This window comes from Halichoeres trimaculatus, unplaced genomic scaffold, assembly GCF_033239565.1.
Source record: "Halichoeres trimaculatus isolate MK-OKI-2021-1 unplaced genomic scaffold, fHalTri1.1 fHalTri1_scaffold_22, whole genome shotgun sequence".
NCBI lineage: Eukaryota > Metazoa > Chordata > Actinopteri > Labriformes > Labridae > Halichoeres > Halichoeres trimaculatus.
In genome coordinates this window covers 5,609,600-5,631,857 of record NW_027437200.1, presented here as the reverse complement: position 1 = coordinate 5,631,857, position 22,258 = coordinate 5,609,600, and the positions used below count along the sequence as shown (strand labels likewise).

General features: G+C 42.1%; 1 protein-coding gene across 1 annotated transcript in view; it reads left to right on the top strand.

Moving 5' to 3' along the window:
* fgf11a (fibroblast growth factor 11a) overlaps nt 1–22,258 on the top strand; it is a 154,420-nt gene that overhangs the window by 92,166 nt on the left and 39,996 nt on the right. Inside the window, exon 4 of the mRNA XM_074662254.1 lies at nt 18,203–18,306. Within this exon, the coding sequence (XP_074518355.1) occupies nt 18,203–18,306 (104 nt within the window). The remainder of the gene's footprint in view (nt 1–18,202; nt 18,307–22,258) is intronic.

The following is a 22,258-nucleotide window of genomic DNA, read 5'->3' as shown; positions in this document are numbered from 1 at the left end:
CCCTCAGAACCTCAGATCAGAATCTTCATTTCACTCACTTGAGCAAGAGACAGAGCCACATTTGCAAATCATAGCATCCAAAATCATTTCCACGATGGAAACAACTGTTCAAGGAACAAAAAAGAACGCCAGAAAAGGCAGAAACAAGAAACAAAACAGCGTCGTCTCCTACCCAACGACTCAGACATCTTACGCTGAGCTCAGGCCCATCGACCTTGTTGAGGAGGAGTTGGACGAATACTACTTTGAGAGCAGGATCTCAAAGAAAAAGAAGAACAAAAGGCAAGGAGAGGTCAACTTGGCTTCGTCCTTTCCATTCCTCCTCAGGGATTATACTCAGGAGGAACTGGAAGCAGAGGGGTGCCGAAAATGGACAGGAGACTCTGCAGCGCCACCAACACCAACGCCTGCAGAGTCTAATCCACTGCCTGAAAGCAAGCCTGGACCCCAACCTGGACCCCAGCCAGGACCCAAGCCAGCACCACAGCCTGTACCACAGCCTGGTCAAAACCCCAAACAACCACAGCCAGCAGAAACTCTCAAAAAAACAGTTTCTCCCGTTCAAATGTCATTCAGTGCAGTGGTTTCTGGGAAAAACAAGGTAACTGAAAAGAAACCTTTGACCCAGCCGGACATCAAACATCAGGAGTCCAAACAGGCTGTGGTACAGATCCCTGAGCTGGAATCTCATAGCCTCATCAACAAAAGGGACCAGGTCTCAAAACTTGAGGAAGAAAAGTTGGTTCTGCTTCATGAGGTAGAGCAGCTTAAACAACAACTCAAAAACCATGAAGCCTCAGCAAGAGAAGCAAGCAGTGAGATGGAAAAACTCAGAGGAAACCTTGAAGCTGAGAAGCAGAGGTGCAGAGAAACAGAAGACAGCTTCGCCCTGCAAGCAGAGGAGACCAACAAGCTGAAAGCTCATCTGTCCCAGGTTGTCGGAAACATTCAACACAACGCACAACTGTGGGCACAAGAGAGGTTTTTCCTCTGTGGAGAAATCAATCGGCTTCATGCTTTTCTGCAGCAGACGAAGTTAGCTGAGTCCAGGTCCGATCTTCCTGGGGAGGTACAGACTGAAACCGTCTCAGAGCCAGAACAAATCACGGCTCCAGAGGGTCAGTCAACAGACCAGGAGGGGTCCCATCATGAGACGCAGAAGGAGGAAACCTGTGAACTGAAGGCTGCCCTGCACCAGGCCCAAGAAGACCTGGAAAATCAGAAGAAACAGCTGGAGGACGAAAAATTACATCGTCGATCAGAACAAGAGGAAACCTCCATGCTTAAAACCTCTTTGTGCCAGGCCAAAGAAGACCTGGAAAATCAGAAGAAACAGCTGGAGGATGAAAGATCGCATCGTCGATCAGAACAAGAGGAAACCTCCATGCTTAAAGCCTCTTTGTGCCAGGCCAAAGAAGACCTGGAAAATCAGAAGAAACAGCTGGAGGATGAAAGATCGCACCGTCTATCAGAACAAGAGGAAACCTCCATGCTTAAAGCCTCTTTGTGCCAGGCCAAAGAAGACCTGGAAAATCAGAGGCAGCTGGTTGAAAAGGAAAGATCTCATCGGCGGTCAGAGCAGGAGGAGACCAGTGGGTTGAAGACTGCCCTGCATCAGGCCCAAGAGGAGCTGAAGAATCAGAGGCAGCGGTGGGAGGAGGAAAGATCTGGTCTCCTGAAACAACAGAAGGAGACCACCTCCAGGATGACTGCTGCTCTGAAACAAGCCCATGAGGAAACAAACAGCCTGAGGCTCCAGTGGGAGAAAGAAAGATTTCATCTCCTGGAAAAACAGATTGAGGAGAGGAAGAAGATCCACGCCACACAGAACCAGGCACAAGAGAACATGGACAGACTCCAGCGTCTCTGGGATCAACAAAGATCACATCTCCTGTCTGCGCAAGAAACAGAAGCTGACAGGATGAAGAGCGCCCTCTGCCAGGCCAGAGAGGACCTAGAGACCTACAGACACCAGTGGGAAGAGGAAAGATCAAACCTCACTGCAAAGCACAGAGAGGACACCCACAGGATGTCAGAAGAGCTCAGACAGGTCAAGGTGGAGCTGACGACCCAGAAGTCCCAGTGGGAAATTGTCAGGTCACAGCTCCTGGTAGAGCAGAGAGAAACCTGCAGGTTAAAGGCGTCTCTTGAACAAGTGCAAGAAGATCTGGCACTACAGCAGGGCCAGTGGCAGCAAGAGAAGGCCACTCTGCTGGAGTCTATCAACAACACCCAGCAGACTCCTGTGGGGGAGGAGGAAGAGGAGGAGGAAGAGGTGAGACCAACGACCTCTGTGATGGACACTCATGCAGTCCTTGATGGTCAAATAGAGGAGGTGGCCCAACGAAGATCAAAGAAATCTTTGAGGAAAAGGTTCCTGGGCCTATTTAGAAGAAACAGAGGAACCTCTAGTGATAGCCAGTGACTTCCTCACACAAGACCTGTCAGCCCCCCTGAACCCCCTTTAAAACCCCCTTGGAAACCCCCTATGCTCCCCCATTGTTGCTCCTTTTAACTGTGTTTATTGTAATGCCTGTGTTTCATTGAGTGTGTAAACACTTGATCAGTCACAGACAACATTACAATAATTCCCATTCTCTTTAAATGTTTTAAATGTTTGTAAATGACTGTTCAGCAAAAAAAAAAAAAAAAAAAAATTAAACAAACCAAAAAAAAAAAAAAAACACCAATAAAAAAAAAACAATAATTCTGCTTCAAAATATGATTTTTAACATTACAGAGTGTGTAACGTAACAAATGCTGTTAAAGCATTGTTGATCTTTTAACTGTTTATGTTGTATTTCCTATTTTTTCTCATCTCGATGTGATTGTTTTGTATTAAGGTTTGTGTGTGTGTGTGTGTGTGTGTGTGTGTGTGTGTGTGTGTGTGTGTGTGTGTGTGTGTGTGTGTGTGTGTGTGTGGTTGAGGATGCTTTAACAAAGCCATGTCCACATCAATATTACTTTAAATCAGAGTAACAACATTAACAGAATGATCCGTTCGGTTTAGAAATGCATTGATGAAGATACTGAAAATCACTTTTTCTAAACAAGGTGCATCAGAAATGACTCGTTCATTCATCCATTTAAGCCTTTCTTTATTCTCAAACAAAGACGCTGAGGTTTCACTTGTTTTCAGTGTTGTTGAAAGTATTGATGTGACGTGTAGGAAACATTTCAGAAGATCTTTTTTTAAGAGCAGCTAAAGGTGATGTGACATTAAAAGTCCTTGTTTACTCAATCTCAACCATGAAAGTAAAATATTAGTCTTTTTTTCCCTTGGCCTCCATACAGCTGCTAAATATGAAGACAGATTTTCAGTGAACTATTTAACTTTAGGTGTGAGTTCAGAAATAAATACTGTAATATTAAGCCACATCTTTTTAAAAGTTTTTCCAGTCAGATCCTGAAGTCTCTGCCTGAATTTGTTGTTTTTTGTTGTTTCCATAGTTATTTTATGATCTACTGGGTCTCTCCTTTTCAGGCTGTTTTCTCCTCACATTTGTCACATGTCATTCACGATCATGATTCCATTATTCCGCTGGTGTTATAAATAGGCTATTTGTGTATGAAATGTTTTAAAATGCTAAAAAAAACGTTATCATGAGTGGTTAGATTTGTCTCCACTGTCTGCACAACAGACTTGTTTGTACAAAATAAGACCATGATTACATGTAGGATCCCCTAACACACATTGGAACAAAAATAGTAAAAACACTAAGGACGTCTACACAGAAAGATAAAAAAAGAGTAGAAAAATGACGAAGAAAAGGGAGATGTCTCTTGTTCAAGACATTGTTATACTGAAGTGTTTATCAGTACAGTTACAGAGTGCTGCAGTTTGAAATGTGACATTAAGCAAATGTTGTAGCAGCTGGTTATATGTTAGCCCGGTGCTCCGACGTATGTGAAGGCTAATGCGACAAGTTAATGCTGTCAGTTTTTAAGTATTTTAGTAGCCGTTCAAACTTAGCGCAGCTCGCAGCCTGGGGGGTATTCCACGAAGCTGGCTAAAGTAGGCCGGGCTATCGCCGGTAAGCCTGGCTTGAATAAGCTGCCACTTTAATCTCAGCTGCAACTCGTTCCACTAACGAGGCTCAGCTGATTTTCAGAGACGCTTATTCAAGCCAGGCTGATCCAAGCTGCAGCTAAGCACGCGTCTGTGGAAGATAAAAAGCCCCGATTGACGAAACCATGTCAAAACCAAGAACAGAGACGTTTCCCTCAGTGGAGAAAAAACTCCTTGTGGAGTTGTTTGACGACTACAATGACCTTTTCATGACCTTTTTTTCTTCTCACCCTGAAGTTCCTCACACTGCTGTGGCTCAGAGGAGACTGATCTTGATTTGATTAAAGCTGTTCAAATATATCTAAATGTTTACTTCATGTGGCAATGTTTCATGAAACACTGATTATAACAGTAGAAAAAAATGTATAGATGAGATGTCTTTTTTTTTTTTATCAGAGATTATAGTGTATGAGGTTAAATTTGTGCCATCAGAAACTGAATTTGAATTAAAATATTGAATTAAAAAAAAGCATAATGTGGAATGGATTTTTTTGTGTTGAAATTGGATTTTTTTTTTTAAATTGAATTATTCATTTGAATTTGAAATTGTATTTCACCTATGAAAATTCAACTCTTTTTATGCTTTTAATTCAAAAATGGAAGAATTCAACCCTTTTTATTCATTAAATTCAAAAACAAAGAATTCAATTTCAATTTACAAAAGGCAGATTCATTTTTACAATCCAATTTGAATTCAGATCATCACTGTGCATCTGCCTCCTGATCTCTAACTCCTGCATCAGAGACAGTCTAGTATCGGACTTGTCTTGACTCGCGGTTATTCCAGTCTAGTATGACTGGGGCGGTACACCTGTCAAAGGATAACACAGGTGTCCTAAGGCGAGCTCAGTGAGGACGGAAACCTCCTGTGGAGCTGAAGAGCAACAGCTCGCTTGATCTTAATTTTCAGTATGAATATGGACCGTGAAAGCGGGGCCTCACGATCCTTCTGACTTTTTGGGTTTTAAGCAGGAAGTGTCAGAAAAGTTAACAAAAGGTCTCAATTTATGTTTCCGACCAAGAACATCATTCATTACAGTTATAGATTAATTTAATGTGACACCTGCAGTTTAACGAGGCGTATTTCAGAAGCCTGTCAGACCTTCTCTGAGACACAGCTAAGGTTAGCTTGACCGTTAGCCTGACAAGGACCAGGCTTATCGCACTGGCTAATTTACCATGGTTACCAAGCCATGCTAGCCCTAAGCCCCGTTTGTGGAACCAAACTCTCACTAAAGTTAGCGAGGCTAACCCAAATAAGCCAGGCTTTGAGCTAAGCCAGCTTCGTAGAATACCCCCCAGGTGCTATAAGAAATGTCTGTAATGTGTAACGTTAATGAATCCTGGTTCTGTCCTGCCAGTCATCTACCAATCAGAGCTAACGTAAGCTCACTCTTCATTTTATTGACAGACTCTAAAGTTCTGATGTATCATTTCAAAATAAGAGCCCTTAAGGTCTAATACTGAGCTTTCTTCTTGTTATTTCAGAATAGCAAAAAAAGGTCAAAACAAAAAATCAATCAACCATTCCACTTCAGGATGATAGCAGACCTTGTAAGGAAGACACCTAGTGAAAATGATTCAATTTTTATGTATTATTTTCAGTGTTGGGAAGTAACGATTATTTTTCGTTACGTTACCTAACATAACTACTTTTCTCTGTAACTTCTAACGTAACGCATTACTTTTGTCATTCTGTAGTGCCGTTATAGTTCTTTTGAATTAAATAGGTGCGTTAGTTGCGTTAGTTGTGTGAGTCGCGTTATAATGAAGCACTCCCTGTTCCTCCTCCTCTCACAAACACATGGACGAGGAGCGGTGAGCTCTCACACTAACATGAATCTTGCTGCTGAGAAAGCGAGTGATAGTGATGATTGGTTAACACAGGGGAACTGCTGACGGTAAGCCAATCAGAAACAGAGTTGAGCGGGCCCATGCTGCTGCACACACACAGACATGAGTATGATCAAATGCGCACACACACAGTAAATAAACACGACAAGATGAGCAGCAGCGAGCAGACGAGTACCTCACAACCATCTACCATGGAAGGCAGCGGTGCCAGCTTTGCAGGATGGAAGTACAACCATTATTTTGAATTTGTGGAGGTAAAGGCAGATGACAAAAACGTTGTGAAATGCAAACTCTGCCAAGGGCAGAAACGTTAATCCACGTCGAAGTCCAGCAATGGCAATCTTTTAAAGCACCTGACCACGAAACACATGACAAAGAAACTGTTACACTGCCAAATGAGCAATTCTGGTTTACAAAAAAATAAATATTGCTGTCAATATTTCTTAATCTATGTGTTGTGTTTTATTGTTCCACTACATGTCATAAAAATAGTAGCTATAATGATAAAGTTGACCTTTCTGTTACTGTGCCACCGACGTTTTTTTTTTTTTTTTTTTTTTTTTTTTTTTTTTAAGTAAAGTAAAGTAAAGTAACTAGTTACTAGTTACTTTTATAATTAAGGAACTAGTAAAGTAACTAATTACATTTTCTCAGCACTAACTATAACTAGTTACTTTTTTAAAGTAACTTTCCCAACACTGCCCCTCACCCCCGACAGGGCAGTGACTCATCTCCCTTTGCTGGTCTTTTCCTGAATGCAAATTTGACAAATCTCCACTTTTCTTTGGGAAACACCAGTTGTGTGTCTTACTACGAAGCCCTGCCACAGAAAATGTGAACAAGGTTCTTTATGCTGCATGTTTTTAATTGTTTTGACACCTACCCTGCAGCAATTGTTGCACAAATTGAAGATAACAAGGACTCATTCAGTTAGTTGCTGATAGTCTCAATTTCCTTTGCAGGACGTAAGGATGCAACAGAATTATTTTCAGTCTGTTTTACAAACTGATAAACAAATCCTACAAGGAGCTTAAAGAGGGAAACGTCAACTGAAGCAGCTTTTTTTTTCTCCAATGAGCCTTCAAACTAAAAGAGAGTGATTACTGATGTCAGTGAGCCAACGCATTTCAAATAAGTTGATTGTAAAGATGATTGTATGTTTTAATCCAGCCAGAAACCAAAAGCCTGTATGAGTCAACTTAAGAGATTGTAGAAAACAACAGCTACAGAAACAACATCAAGAGAGATGAGCTGAGAGAGGAGAAAAGATTTGAAGGATACTGTCAGGAGAAAAAGAGACAGATTTAAAAAAAAATAAATAAAAAGACACAGAGGGAAAGTGATCTCAAAGGAGCTGAGAGGAGATTTGAAAAAGAAAAAAAGGCACAGAGAGAATAAATGCACTGAGGAAGTGACAGAGTGGCTGGTGTGATTGTCACTGGATTTGAACTCTTTGTGAATTCTGTTTCTTAGAGAGGATGAGACGGGTAGACAGACAGTTTGACAGACGGGGATGAAAGAGCAGAAAAAAAGAAGTAAGAGTAGAGAGTTAGTGACGGATAAAGAAGAATGCCATTGGCTCTCCGGCATATCGGAGAGCTATAAGTTGGAGCTTGATTTGCAGACTTTCATCCACTGTAATTACTATCTCCCACTGTTGGAGGCAAATTTTACTTATCTCTTTCTCTGTTCCAGTCTGCCCTTTTTTCTCTCTTTAAGATTCCCCAGTGTTCAATAACACTTTCACAGAGGGCAGAGAGAGAAAAAAAAAATTAAAGGCAAATGAGGGAAACTTTGCTGGATGGCTGCAGCATCCAAGAGGGAAAAAAAAAAGGTGAACATCGACGGGAAAAGCTCCCTCTGCCAGATGAAGAGAAAGGTGTAAGAGTAATGCTCTCTGGTGAGGATGAAAAGAAGACGAAGAAGAATACTAAAAGTGGAGAAGGCAGAGACAAGAAGAGAGTGATGAAGAGACAGACGGGAAAGGCTGCAGGGCAAAATAGGACACAGATGAATGGACGTGAATGGGAAAGTGTTGGTTTCACAGGGCTGAGTGAAAGACAGGAGACAAGAGACCTGAAAGGGAACAAATAAGGAGGAAAAATTGAGGGACAGAGGGAAAAAAGGAGATAAGGAAAGGTTGTTAAATCATGGCAAGACTGGATGAAAAGACAGAGAGCACCAGGGAAAAGAGAACTGGAAAGACAGATGGACTGAAAGGGAAACAGATAAAGATTCAGAGAAATCAGTTATGGAGAGAAGCTGGGGGGAGAAGTGAAATAATGGGAGAATGAAGGCAGTTGTCTTGTCATCGGAGTCATCGACCACCTGGGAAATCAGGCGTGAAGCTCAGCTACAAGTCACTTAATCTACTATTGAGCACTCAAAGCTGATTTTTTACAGGAAATGACAGTTTGTGAATGGAGACAGGCTGTTTTACTTGTTGTCGATGCAAATCAACTTGTTTTCCCAAGATTTATTCCTTCCACTAACGTTTTATGACCCCGATTTGTCTTAAGCCCCGTTACCACCAAGTGGTTCAGTTCAGTTCAGTTCAGTTCAGTTCGGTTCGTCTTGGCTCGACATGCATTTTACAGCGTTCCCACTGACTAATCCTGGGACAGACCCCAACACAGCCAGGACTAGCAATCCCACTTATTGGGACCCTTGAATTTCTCCTGGCCTTCTCTGAAACAAAGCTTGATTGTGCTTTGTAGCAAAGAGCCACATGCCAATCACAAAGAAGGCAAATTTCTGTATGTTTTCCATAGCTGCTCTTTGTTTCTGTGTTGTGTTTTTTTTCTTCACTGGATTTACTAGCAAGGTATGCTGTGTGGTGCTGTGGCGTCATGCTGTCACGTAGCTGATGCAGCTATCATCATCCGGTGTGGTAACTTTTTCTGGTGCTTCAGGCCTCCTCTCGTCAGGATAGGCCCTTTGCCTTAATAGTGCATCACTGAATTTCTAATACCTTGACATTAGACTATAGAGGAAGAAAATGCAGAGTCCAATCAGCTAGGGAGTTCAGTCTGCCTGAATCCAAAAACTTTATTCAAAACCAAGCCATCTTGAACAAGGTGAGCCCCCTAGGTCCTCTAAACCTCTAAAGACCCATAAAAACCTTCAGGAAAAATCCCCTAAAGACCTTTACAGACCCTGAAAAACCATCCACAGACCCCAAGAAAAACCTCTACAGACCTCTACTCCAAGTCAGAAGCAGCTTCTTTTATATACTGGTGTGGGGTGTTTCAGATGATATGACAGACATTCCTTTCCTCAGTGCAACGCGTTGATTGTCTGTTCTTTTCTGAGCAACAGAAGCTGTCCTTCTTGGGTCCACATTTGGAAGCTGGGCATTGGTTGTCAGTTTGGAGTTCATAATAGAAACTCCTGTTGCATCTTGAATTGGAGCAGGCTCAGGTTCAGTGTCCTCAGATGCTTCCATGTTATTTCTGTCATAGCTGGCTTTGGACCTACATATCCTCCGACACTTCAGGAGGAGACTGGTGGGAAATGGGGAATGATGTCTTCATTTGTCAGTCAGAAAGAGGAAATCTTTAAATGTGAGAATGTTCAAAATCCAGAGATCCTTTAAGGTCTTATTGATCCAAACAGCAACATTATAACATTCAGCAAGCTCATCCATTGGGCAGTGTCCAGCTTCATCCCCTGTACCCTTGAAGACATTGAAAGCAATGTCTGTCACCCATCATTCAGTTATTTATGATTCTGTTGACTCCTCATTACTTTTATGGACAGGATTTGTGCAGTCAAGTGGCGGAGGGAGTCAGGTTTGGGGGTACCAGGATTTCATCTCTGCTTTTTGTGTGATGTGGTCCTTTTGGCCTCATCAAACACTGGCCTCCAGCTCGCACTGGGATGGTTTGCAGCTGAGTGTGAAGTAGCTGGGATGAAGATCAGCAACTTGAAGTCTGAGGCCATGGTTCTCAGTCGGAAAAGGGTGGACTACCCACTCTTGGTTGGGAGGGAGTCTTTGCCCAAAGTGGAGGAGTTCAAGTATCTGGGGGTCTTGTTCACGAGTGAGGGGAAGATAGAGCGAGAGATTGACAGGCAGCGTTAGCAGTGATGTGGACGCTTTACCTGTCTGTTGTGGTGAAGAGAGAGCTGAGCCAGAGGGCAAGGCTCTCAATTTCCTACCCTCACCTATGACCATGAGCTGTGGGTAGTGACCGAAAGAACAAGATACAAGCAGCTGAAATGAGCTTTCTCTGCAGAGTGTCTGGGCTCAGCCTTCGAGATAGGGTTTGTAGCTCATCCAGGACATCCAGGAGAGGCTCAGAGTAGAGCTGCTGCACCTCTGCATCGAGAGGAGCCAGATGAGGTGGTTCAGGCATCTGGTGAGGATGCCTCCTGGATGGGGAGGAAACCTTGGGGTAGACACAGGACACGGTGGAGAGATCATATCTCTCGACTGGCCTGGGAACGCCTTGGTATCCCCCCAGAAGAGCTGGTGGAAGTGGCCAGGGACAGGGGTCATTGGTCTTCGCTGATGGCATTGCTGCCCCCGCGACCCAGGCCCGGATATGCAGTGGAAACGAAAACAAATATGCTTGTTATTTACAGCTTGTGGAATGATCACAGTGAATAACTCTGTTCACGTTAGCTGTTGGTCTGTTTTCAGTTTGATGCATATCCACACTGTACAAACCCCAGATATGCTAATGCTAAGCTAACAGACTGTCCCTTGATTGTTTGTTTGCTCCTTTTTGAACCATCCATAGGATGCTGCAAGTTTTGGTTATAGTGACACATTTGTGTTTAGAAGCAATTTTTGCTCAATGATGGCTAGGGCGAATGAGAAGATCGACTGAAATGCAGATCAGCAATCAACTAAAAATACTTAAACTGGTCAATCTGATACTTGATCTCACACCAGACTCTAAATAATTTGATATCACCAATTGGACTGGGTTTTACTCAATGAATACACTTAACATACTTCAGTGTTTTAGATTTGAAGAGCTGAGCATTCTGTTTGTTTGTCAATGCAATAGCCATGATCGTTTCTAAAAGCAACACTGAATTACAGTAATTCCACCAACTTCACTTCTTCATCTTCTTTAGCGTGTCAGAAGTCTCAGTAACAACCACATCACACTGCTTACACTCAGCAGCTTGATTCCAACAGGAAATGGAATAAGCAGAAGTGGTGAAGTGGTGTCCCGAAACTAAACTCTGTGCGACTTCTCACAGATGACTGTAATCCTCCTCTCATTCCAGTAGAGACCGACTGGGCTGCACAATACAGCAGCGCAGAGCGGCAGCGCAGTGTGCAGGCGTGCAGATGCCCTCTGCACAGCTTAACTCTGTGTCCTGTTACAGCTCCTCCTCCTCCTCCTCCCTCAGCCCATCTCCACTTTCTCCTTGTTTATTTATTGTGTTGAAGATCTCAGGCCTCAAATTGACTTGTGGGATTGATTTGGCAACACCCTCCCTCCCTCCTCTTCATTTCCCTCCCCTCTTCTCCTTTTCCCTCCCTCCCTCCGTCTCTCCCTCAAAAGACTTTTGATTAATCCAGCGACCTCCTCTGTGAGTTGCAGAGAAAAAAGCGAGGCGAATGGAGAGACGGGGAGTGAGAGCGCGATGGGGGAAAAAGGAAAACAAAAGAGAGATGGGGCGCCTCTATTATCCAGACATAAAGTTATGTGATCCATTTGATAAGAAAAGCTCTTTTTGATTGAGGATGAGAGGGGGAGCAAAGTCTTTCTTGTTAAGTGATAAAAAGAGATGGATGCAGAGAGAGAAGATGAAGGAAACAAAAGACAAACTGTGGAGGAAAGACGGCAGTAATTGACCGTTCCCTAAGTCCCATTATGGTTTCTAAGCCTGTGAAGCTATCCAGTCATGGCCAGGACAAAGTCTGAAATACCAGGAGGCAGATAGTCTCCATCATTCTGAAACAGAGGCTCCTTAATTGTTTACAGTGGTAGTGAGTAGCAGGCCTCTCAAGTCTCCCAAGTCTTTGGCTCAGTTATCAAAAGCTTTTTAGCAGAAGCTAGCTAGCTGATTTTATAATCTCAAGAGCTACTGAAAATGACGTTTTGCCCTGGTTTAGTTGATTTTTGACGTATGGCCAAGCTTCGCCTCCCTCCACCCACTTGGACGAAAATGAATATCCAGTGACAGTCTCTTAAGTCCACATTGGAGAGATATATATGAATCATTTTGTTGTTGAGAAGGTCAGTTACAAACTAAATTTACAGGTCCCAGAGCAAACCTGATAAACAGCATCTGGTTAGCATCAGCATCTCAGACAAGACAGAGGATCAGCATTGGTCTGGACAAAAATGTAGCCTTCTTTTTACTGTCTTTTTTTATAACTTTTCGCCTCAATCCACTGCTATTGTAGGATGTGACAGCCCTTAACATATCACAACAATAAATACTACGTTTTAATTCAAAGAAACTCAGCTAATCTTCATCATCAACAACATTTTGCCTTTAAAAGACAAATTTTCAGGTTAAAATTTCAGTAGCTTTCATATTTTTGAATTTATTGATACTAAATCACCTCTGACATCCTCTCAAAACTTTCACAGTTTTTAGTTAGTTTATAAAAGGTCATTAAAAAAAAAAGACCATAGTCAGGGGTCAGTCAATGAAAATGTGTTTTTTCCAGGTTATAATTTCATCACCTATGTCATTTTTTAATCTATTGACACTAAATCACCTCTTGTGTGTCCTGGACATCCTCTCACAACTTTCACAGCTCTTAATTTGTTTATAACAGGTCATAAAAAACCTACTGAGACAATAATCAAGGGCCAGTCGCTATAAATGTGCTTTTTTCAACTTGGAATTTCAGTGTCTTTGTCTTTTTTAATTTATGAACAAGAAATCACCTCTAATGTGTCCTGGACATCCTTTCACAACTTTAACAGAAAAAAGGCGAACTTTAAAAATGGAACCGTCTTCACCCCGGTATAAACAATACGTGATGCAGGAAACCTCAGGTTGAACTTATCATTTCAGTGAGTGACTAAAAACAGCAGCTCGGAGATGGAGTTTTCTGTCTGCGTCTTTACTCTCACCAGCACACAGGTCGCTGCCCCCAAAGATGCCGAGCGTTTTGGGAGGTATTTAGGTCAAATATTCACACGTACATCGGCTGTACTGTCAAGTGACATTACTGTCAGACAACAACAGTGTTAAAGAGATTTCAGGAATCTTGACACTTGATGAAGAAGACTCAGGAGACTCAGATGGCTTAAGTTGAAATAGTTTATATAGCTCGATCAAGGACAAAATGACAGACAGTACACGTGGTGCCCAGTGTAATGCAAAGTCAATGCTACCAGACCAGTCCGTGTGCTCAGTATTTAGTATTCTTGAGACTGGGATTGTTATGTCTATCTATCAGCCAATGGGTTCAGCTCAGCTTGGGAACTCAATGTGAGAAACAGCGTTCAAGGAGACACTAACGTGTGAATGGGATCCAACCCAGACTATGAAAAACACTGTCTCTGTGTGCAGATAACTTCAAGGCAAATACAGGTATTATTGTAACACATATAGAGACAATTTAGAGAATTCATTAAGGAAAAGCATAAAGCAATGTGAAAATTCCACCACAAACAGTAACAGCCACACTTTAAATGGAAGATATCGAGCCTATAGTCCACAGAGCGGATCGTGGCCGCATCAGATGTACTAATGTGCGGGACCACCAGACGCGCATTATATCTATGATGGGCCATAGCTGATCAGACATTTCACAGTTTTCCTAATGTTTATACACCAGGAAAAGAGAGATCATAATGATTGTTCACAAGTTCAAGTAAAGTCTGAAGTCTCTCTGTGGACATTTTTTTTCAGCGTGAGAAATACAATGTGTGGCGGGAGTGCGTGACAAAAGACCCAAAAGACTGACTGTCACGCTCAATGCGTGACACTTGAGAGCCCTGAGAGTGTGTCTCTGTTAGTTTGGAGCTACAGTATGTACACCGAATCATTCAGCGTAACGTTTGCTAACATTTGCCAACTTTTGCCAACTTTTGTTATTTCAGCTTTTTCAAACAAGTTCATAAAGCAAAACTCCAGAAGCTAACGTTAACTTAACTAGAGCCATTTGGACAACAGCTAACAATGATGTATGATCACCAAAGAGCAAAATCTAGAACAAAACAGGCCAATGAACTCCTAACAACAAACAAAGAGACATGATCAACAATGCAGCTCAGAGCTAACGTTAGGCCAACTTTAGCTAACAGCAGAGATGTTAAATATATCTTTGTATTTCTTACCATCAAAGTTGCATTGTTTTGCTTCAAATACTATGTCAGCTTACCTTAAAACAGATGTAGAAGTCTTAGTTGAATTTTCACATTGAGTTGATGTTTTCTGCTGCACAGCTTTATCCAAAGAAGAAACTTTTCTCTGTTCAAATGTGTCTTAGGAAAGGGTTAAAAACACACCCCATCCCCTGGCCTCTTGGGGTACCCTGTGCCAGAGTTGCATGTACCCGTTTGACTGTTTTAGAATTTAAAATCCCAGAAAAAAAAAAAATTATAAAACTGAGTGAAAACAACTTTTGCAACGCATTGCAGCAGACGTCTGGGCAGAGAATGCCTGACTGTATGTTGATGGATCTACCCACTGTGATTGGTTTGTCACATTCGTGGGTGGGACTTAGCCATAGGTCAATTGTGATCAAGGAAGCTAGTGCAAAGTAGGAGTCAGCCCATGCCACAAAAACTGAAATTAAACGTGTATGTCTTATTAATAGAAGAAGACATTCCTTATTCAACATAGTATGAGCCACATTCAGCTGCCAAGTCCAGGAAAACACTCTCATGTCAAGATATTGAAAGACAAAAAATGCAGCCTGAAATGCTCATAAAGTGCAAAAAATTCTTTAGATAAAAAAAAAAAATATATATATATATTTCAAGTCCAACCAAGGCTATTTGGGACAACAAAATCCTTGTTGTATAAAATGTGACTTTATTTAGAAGAAGGTCTTTATAATGTTTGTCTTTCAGGATGCGTCTCGATGTGCAGCAGGTTACGTCAGGTCACAGAGCCATCTATGCTGGATGGCTGCTGGTGAGTGTGAGAAAACAAGAAACGAGCAAAAGCAGCGAAGAGGCCAAGAAGGAGCAAGGCGTTGCATGTGTGCCCTGCTCTATTTGTCATCCCCGCCGCGGTCTTTGGTGACACCATGTTCATTTGCGAAACCAACTGTTTGAGATGCAGGGATCGATGGAGCAAACAGAGGCAGGGCCCCAGAGATGGAGAGAGGCAGAGCAAAAGCAGCGAGGGTGCGGTTTGATCTTCAACATTTTGCACATTTATAAACGCAGACCATCTGAAGTGTGATTTCATTTCGGTGGGATATTAAACATTTTGACTTGAAACAACTTAAATCTGACTACAGAAGCATAAGTGAAAAGTGAAGTAAGACAATTCTACTTTTTTGTTACCCAAGTGTTGAAAAAAAAAAGAAGCTTATGAGTTTACTTCAACCAGATGAGAAAAACTTGTCACAGCACGTCTTATTTAAAGCTTATAAAGTTCCTCAAACTTCATCAAGGCCTGCATTGACTTTCTATCTCCATCTGATAACTTAACTTCCATCCATTATGTTGGCAGAACTTCTGATTTGAAATTGATTTGTATAAAAGCAGCTAGGGGCTCCATGAATCTAAAACAGGCTCCTGAGACTTCATTCTTCATCGATATGAGAAATCTGTCATTTCGACAGCCATGCTGTCACTTGAACATACACACTTGTGATCTGTCAGTAAAAACAAACAACTCAGCTATAGCATGAACAGCATCACAATGAGGCAAAACCACTAAAACTAAGCACCATGTTAACTATCTTGGACTTGTGCAAATATGTCTGTAATGATGATTTATTTCATTATTAAAGCTATGGTCTATGATCTGAAACCCAGTTTGGCTAATGAGACACATTTGAAAAATGCAGCCTCACTCACCCCTCCCCTCCGTGTTCCAAGATCCCGCCCCCCAGCTCGTATCGCCCTTCTTTGCCTCCTAACAACATGCCCCCTCCAACAGAGCAAGAAGCCGGCCGGCAGAAAATGTAACAAACAAGACAGTCATCCTCCTTGTAACACACAGTGGTAGCTTTTTCATTGGACCAGCGCGATCAAAACCATGAATTAGCGGGTGAAGCAGGTCTGGCGTTGCCATTGCCAGCTGATCAGAGCAGAGCTGACTGTGGGCGAGGCTTAACCCTTCTCGACGTGTCTTCACCAGCTGAGTTTACAATGATAAAGATGTGTGGCTAACTTATGCTCCGACCAGCAGTGTTCAGTCATTAGCCAGTACAGACACAGACTAACCAGAGTTATTCAGCTGACATCTCCCACTGTGGTAAACAAAGTCATTACCTGTTCAACAGAAACTCAGCTGTCTCTGCGTCAGTCTTCAGTCCCAAATCCCTCCGCAGCTTTTTCCACCAATCGTACATTTCTCCAATATTCAGTCTCTGTTGGCACCTGTATCGCTCATAGTTCTTCCTTGCTTCAGCCTTTTTCTTGAAACTTTTTCGTTTTCTTCCCTTCTCTGTGGAGGGTAACAGTAACAGTAACAGCTTCCTGGTTTCTGTCTTCTCTGGCTCCATGACACTTCAGTAGCTGAGCAGCTAGCTGACGTGAGAGGGGTAGTGGGGAAGGACAAGGTGGGACCATGGGCATGACGGACCAGAGGAGACAGGGGATTGGATGGACTCACGGACCAATCCGAACTGCACATGGCATGCGCGGTTCGGATTGGTCAACTAACCGTGCTCCCTCATGATAGTCTGTGTGTAAGCTGGATGCTGGATGCTGATAGCTGCGTCAACAATTTATTAGCATTATGACATAGCAGATGACAGTGTGACCCTGCTTATAAATCCAACGAAGAAGAATAACATGACACACCAAACAATGGAAGACATCCAACAGCTCTTCTTCTTCTTTGTGATTGACGTGAGACTCCGTTACAAAGCGCATTTATGTGTTGTTCTTCTTTATCCCTGCTGAATGGGAAGTGACAATCACCAAACTGCAGTGGATCAGTATGTCTGGCACCCCAACAGAAGGGTACCAAAAAGTTGGACGGTACAGGTCGTTAATTTGGGGACCTGTTGCAGTTTTAGTCAAAATAAAAGCCACAAAAATTGTGCTGTACCATGACGAACTGATGGTGGTCCAGCTATAGCTGTACTGGTTTTCTTTGCACAGCTCCACCCACAGCATTTTTTGTCTTTATTCTTTATGTGTGAGCATGAGGTTTGAACTTGGGATTGTCTTCAAATTTCATATTGGGACAGACGTAAAATGCTCGCATGCACACAGATATGTAGGATAATGTAGCTGGTAGTTACTGCAACCCACCAAAAAGGAATAGTTCTCTGGTTAAAGCAATCGTCTGCTCTTTGCTATAGCTACAAAGTTAAGTCATATAGCTGGATACAGCTTTTGTGTGCTCAGTCGTTTGAGGCTCTCAGATCTGGTCCAAACTCTTCCTCATCATGATAGCATTAGGTCATCATTACAATACGAGTACAGAGCAGCTGGCAGCTGGAGGCTGGTGTGTCACTATTGCTCAACTTCCTGTGTCACATCTTATAAAGCAGTGTTTTTAGACGGCATGCACTCAGGAGGATTGCAGAGGGGAGCACGTGCGTAAACACAAGCACAAACACACGGGGCGGAGAAAGCACCGCAACAGTTTTACATGCATTTCAAACACACAGAGGCTCAAACTTACTAATACGCTGTGAGAGCTGCTCCAGCGGGCTAGGCTGAAGCAAGTTTTTATGGAAAGCTATGCACATAACAAGCCCAAGGTTCCCTATGAAGGGGATTCAGCAAACTGCATTACAAAGTGCTGTTTACTGTGTCAGGACAGAGGAAGTGAATTCAAAACAGGCTCAGGAGACGCCGCTCTCTAATGTACTGTATTTTTAGGGCTCTCGGCTAAGCTATGCTGGCTCTATCACTCTCTTTCCAGCGAGGGGAATTCTCCCTCCTGTCACTCTCGTCTTTGTTTGACCTCCGGTGTACCAGCAAACCAGACTTTATTCCTCCTAAATCCCCCCCTACCTAATCCTCCTCTGCCTCTCACTCTTTCTTTTTCATACACTTCCTGTTCCGCCTCTGACAGATATACTGTCCAACAGGGGGGATGAAATAAGAGACAGCCGGAGAGCAATTGTCTTTTAATGCCGTGTGGAAGCACTGTGAGAGTTTAAGAGAAAGAATGATTGCTTTAACACTCCTCCTCTCTTTCTGCTTTTTACAGTGCAGTTCAACTTGATTCCTGTGGGGCTCAGGATAGTGGCCATTCAGAGCACCAAGACAGGGCTCTACGTTGCCATGAACAGCGAGGGCTACCTCTACACTTCGGTACGGTACTGTGAAGCTGGAAGTTTTGGTCATCCACCACACCACTGCTGTTTTAGACTACTGTTGCTGTAGGCTGAGCAACAATACCCTGTGCATTCTGGGAGTTGTTGTTTTATTAATTAATGCACACGAAAAAAAAAAAAAAAAAAACATTTCAAGATATGAAAGCCAGTTAAACGTCACTAATGCCTGTGATCGATAAGCTTTTAAAACTCACAGCAGAATGATTAGTTCTTAGAATATATATCATGACAATGTTTGAGCTATAGACTAAAAAAACTGAATTTCAAGTGCTTATGTTGTACCTTGAGTAAAAATTGTCTTAATTGGCTTTATATAGAATAGAATAGAATAGAATAGAATAGAATAGAATAGAATATATTCCATTTATCCCTGAGGTGAAATCTGTAGTCACAGCAGCAATCAAGAAAACAAAAGTAAGAAAATAGAAAGAAAGTGCAAAAGGTCCAAAAGAAAATAGATGATGACAGCTTGTCCATCATTGTCCAGTTCAGCCAGCCTCCACCTCCACAGGGTTCAGGACTGAGCTTCTTCAGCAGTCTGTTCAGTCTCTGTCTCCTGGATCCTGTCTGCTCACAGCAGGTGGCGCTCATGTCCAGTCATAGCTCTGTTAGCCATGTCTGTGAATAGCATGATGCTGTTGCTTGGTTAGGATAGTTAGCTTGTCCATCTTATTGGAGATAGATCTCACATTCCCAATTAGATGGATGAACGGACTGGTCCATGTCGTCACTTCTTAGCTCACACCTGAGAACCAGCACGTCGTCCTCACCTCTTTCTCCTCACTTTGTGGGGAAACATCAGGCCTTGCACCAGTTAGCATTGACATGCTTCAGGCTGCTAACAACTGATTTCACATATAAACAACACAGCCATGGTTACACGTAGGATCTCCAGACAAACACAGGAGCAAAAATAGCACTGAAGAAACAACCAGCTTGATGTCCACGACCAACAAATGAATTATTCAAAGTAATAACCCACTCCAAATATAAAGATAACTAAACAGAATTGAAAAAATTACAAGAAACGACAAGGAAGAGAGAGCTGCCACAACAGGCAGCCACTTGGGCAGCACCAAGCGACATATGAACATATGACAAGATAAAAAAAATAATCTGCCAATTGGGGAAGAAAATTTGCTTGCTAGGTCCTTGTTAAAAGTTGGAAAGGGATGTCTTTTACAAGAAAATCAGAAAGTGCATTTTTCTTGCCTCATTAGTGGATTTATCTTAGTATTCTCAAGAAATTCAGGCATAATTTTATCCTCAATATCTAGGATAAGCATTTTTTCTTGGCCTTTCAGCAGAGATGTGCACAGAGGATGAGGGCTAATTATTGAAAAAAGTGCTCAAGTGCTGTCCTGTCATCCAATCACCAGCTGCTCATTTTTTGAGGGTCCTTCCTCTGAAAACAAATCCAGAGAGCTGCTACCCAGATGGACTACATAACCTGACACTATAAACCATGTTTTTAGACTTTGCACAGATCAATCAAATTGTGTTCAAATATCAGTTTATTGAAGCTTTCAATATGGCTGCAATATTCAAAGGAAACAGGCATTGTCTTATAAATCCTTTAATGTCACGCTCAAAGTTTACTGACACATACACAGCCTCACATTGCAGCACTGCCATGTGAGACTATCTGAGCTGTTTTGCCCCCAAACTGCTTCCCTCCTACTTGCAAAGTATCAAGCTGAGGTGGCGACATCCAAAACTGCATGAAAGTCTGCACGGCTCTGTGCATGAAACAGTTTCCCTCTCCCGGTCACAGCAGCACTTGTCGGCTGCGACAGGTGAAACAGCTCACGCAGCGTTTCATGAGAGTTGTTTTGCATTGATGTGCAGGGAGACGCGACACCGCCGAGCTGCAGATTCGAGAAGGGGATGGAAGAATAGATGAAGAGACAGAGGGTGGATCAGAGTGCACTGTATCAGGATGCAGAGAAAAGCCCCCTTTTCAGCTTTTTTTTTTTTTTTTTCTCTTGGCACACAAGCAAAGCGTGCAAGATCTTGTTTGAAGTGCTTCGGTGTGCTTGCTTCAAAGCCCTTCTAACACTCTCTGCATGCATACAAGGTGAGGAGATGCAGAGTTTCTGTCAGGTAGGCTGGATATATCCTGCTGCATGTACAGTAAGGAGGCATAGACACTCTTATTGTCTGTCCTGTCATGGTTCAGAAGTCACATGACCCACAGTACCCACAGCGGACATGTTTTTCATTCGTTTTTTTTTTTTTTTTTGTTACGCTTCTTGTCTGTGGATGAATATTGTCCATCGATAAATGAGGAACTGAGAATAGAGGTAAAGTTTGGCTTGAATGTTATTTTGACAGATCAGATCATTCTGCTGTTGTGAGCCGGTCTCATGAATGTTTCACCCCTCACTAGAGAATAATTGTAACCTCCTCATCCCCATGTTGGGGGAATGCAGATACTGAACCAAAAATGTGCAAAAGTTTGATAAAAACAGCCTGTTTCAACTATTATTTGCTTAGTCTATGTTGAAAGTGTGCACAAGTTGTCCTCAAAACAAATTTTGTAGATAAAGCGCCAGTTTATAGCACTTTATTCAAGCCTACAATTTGTTGGAAAAAGTTGTTGTGGAATTTATTGGCTGGTTAAATATGTTTATTATTTAATAAAATCAATTTACAGGAAATATTTAGTCCTTAGTAATCTCCCTCACCTGTTGCATCCATCTGTGTTACCCTGCTCTCTGCTCCGCTAGTGTCCAACCCCAACCCAAAACACCAAAAACACTAAAAAAAATTCCCTGGTAAAAAAACAAAAAAACAAACAAACAAACAAAAACACTGTTAACCCTATAAAGCTAAATGTATTATATTTCATACATGAGTTTCAAAGACCTGATAAAAAGTTTTCTTACCAAAAAATAAATTAATAAATAAAATAAATAAATAAATAATATAAAAAAAATTAATTAATTAATTTAGTTATACTTACCCCCTATGGGCAGATGAAGTTGTATTTTGGCACTTTTTAAAAATGGCACCTTCAATGAAATCATCCAGGTATTTCCTTCTTTTTCTTTTTTCTTTTTTTTTTTTTTTCCAGGAAAAACAGTGCTAATTTTTGAGAATTCGCATTAAAAATGACATCAAAATTATTATGCATTTTTTTTTAAAAATTAGTATTTTCTGCATCAAAAAAATGCACATTTACTAACATCTTTACTTTAAAAAAGTTGCCAAAACCACCCAACAGTAAGCATGTCACCAAGCTTGACCACAAACCCATTCAGGGCTTTTCATCATGAAAAGTCTTGATAGATGCTGTCTCACTTTGGAGTGCAGCTCACTAAAGTGTCAAAAACAGCCTCAGTGCATATTTTAACCTTAGCCCACCACAGTGAGTAAACTTTTCCCCTAATGAGCCCCAGAAAACGGTCCTCCACATGACTTTTCCAGGACTGGAACCCCCCTAGACAGTAAAAACCTTGTATCCATGCAGGTGCACACACACACACACACACACACACACACACACACACACACACACACACACACACACACACACACACACACACACACACACCTCTTTCTCTCTCACACACACACAGCGATACAGAGGTTATACTTACCCAGGCGTTCTCCTTGCAGAAAAAGGTGACCCATTTTCACTGAGGGAGAGAGAACGAGAGTGGAAGGAGAAAATTGTCCGAGAAAATCCTGCTGAGATGGAAAATGAGGGAGGACAAAGGAGAGGAGGATGATTCTTCCCTGTGTTCACCTTAAAATACCTCTTCTGCCATTGTTCTGTGCAGTGAGCATCAGGAAGATGAAGACATGGAACAGAACCAGAGGAGGAGGGCACAGGTACCCGCAGGGTCCAGAGAGACAGTGCAGAGCCTTTACACCCTGTTATGTAACCATTAGCATGTGAACAAGGTCTCTGCATCGTCCCCTGA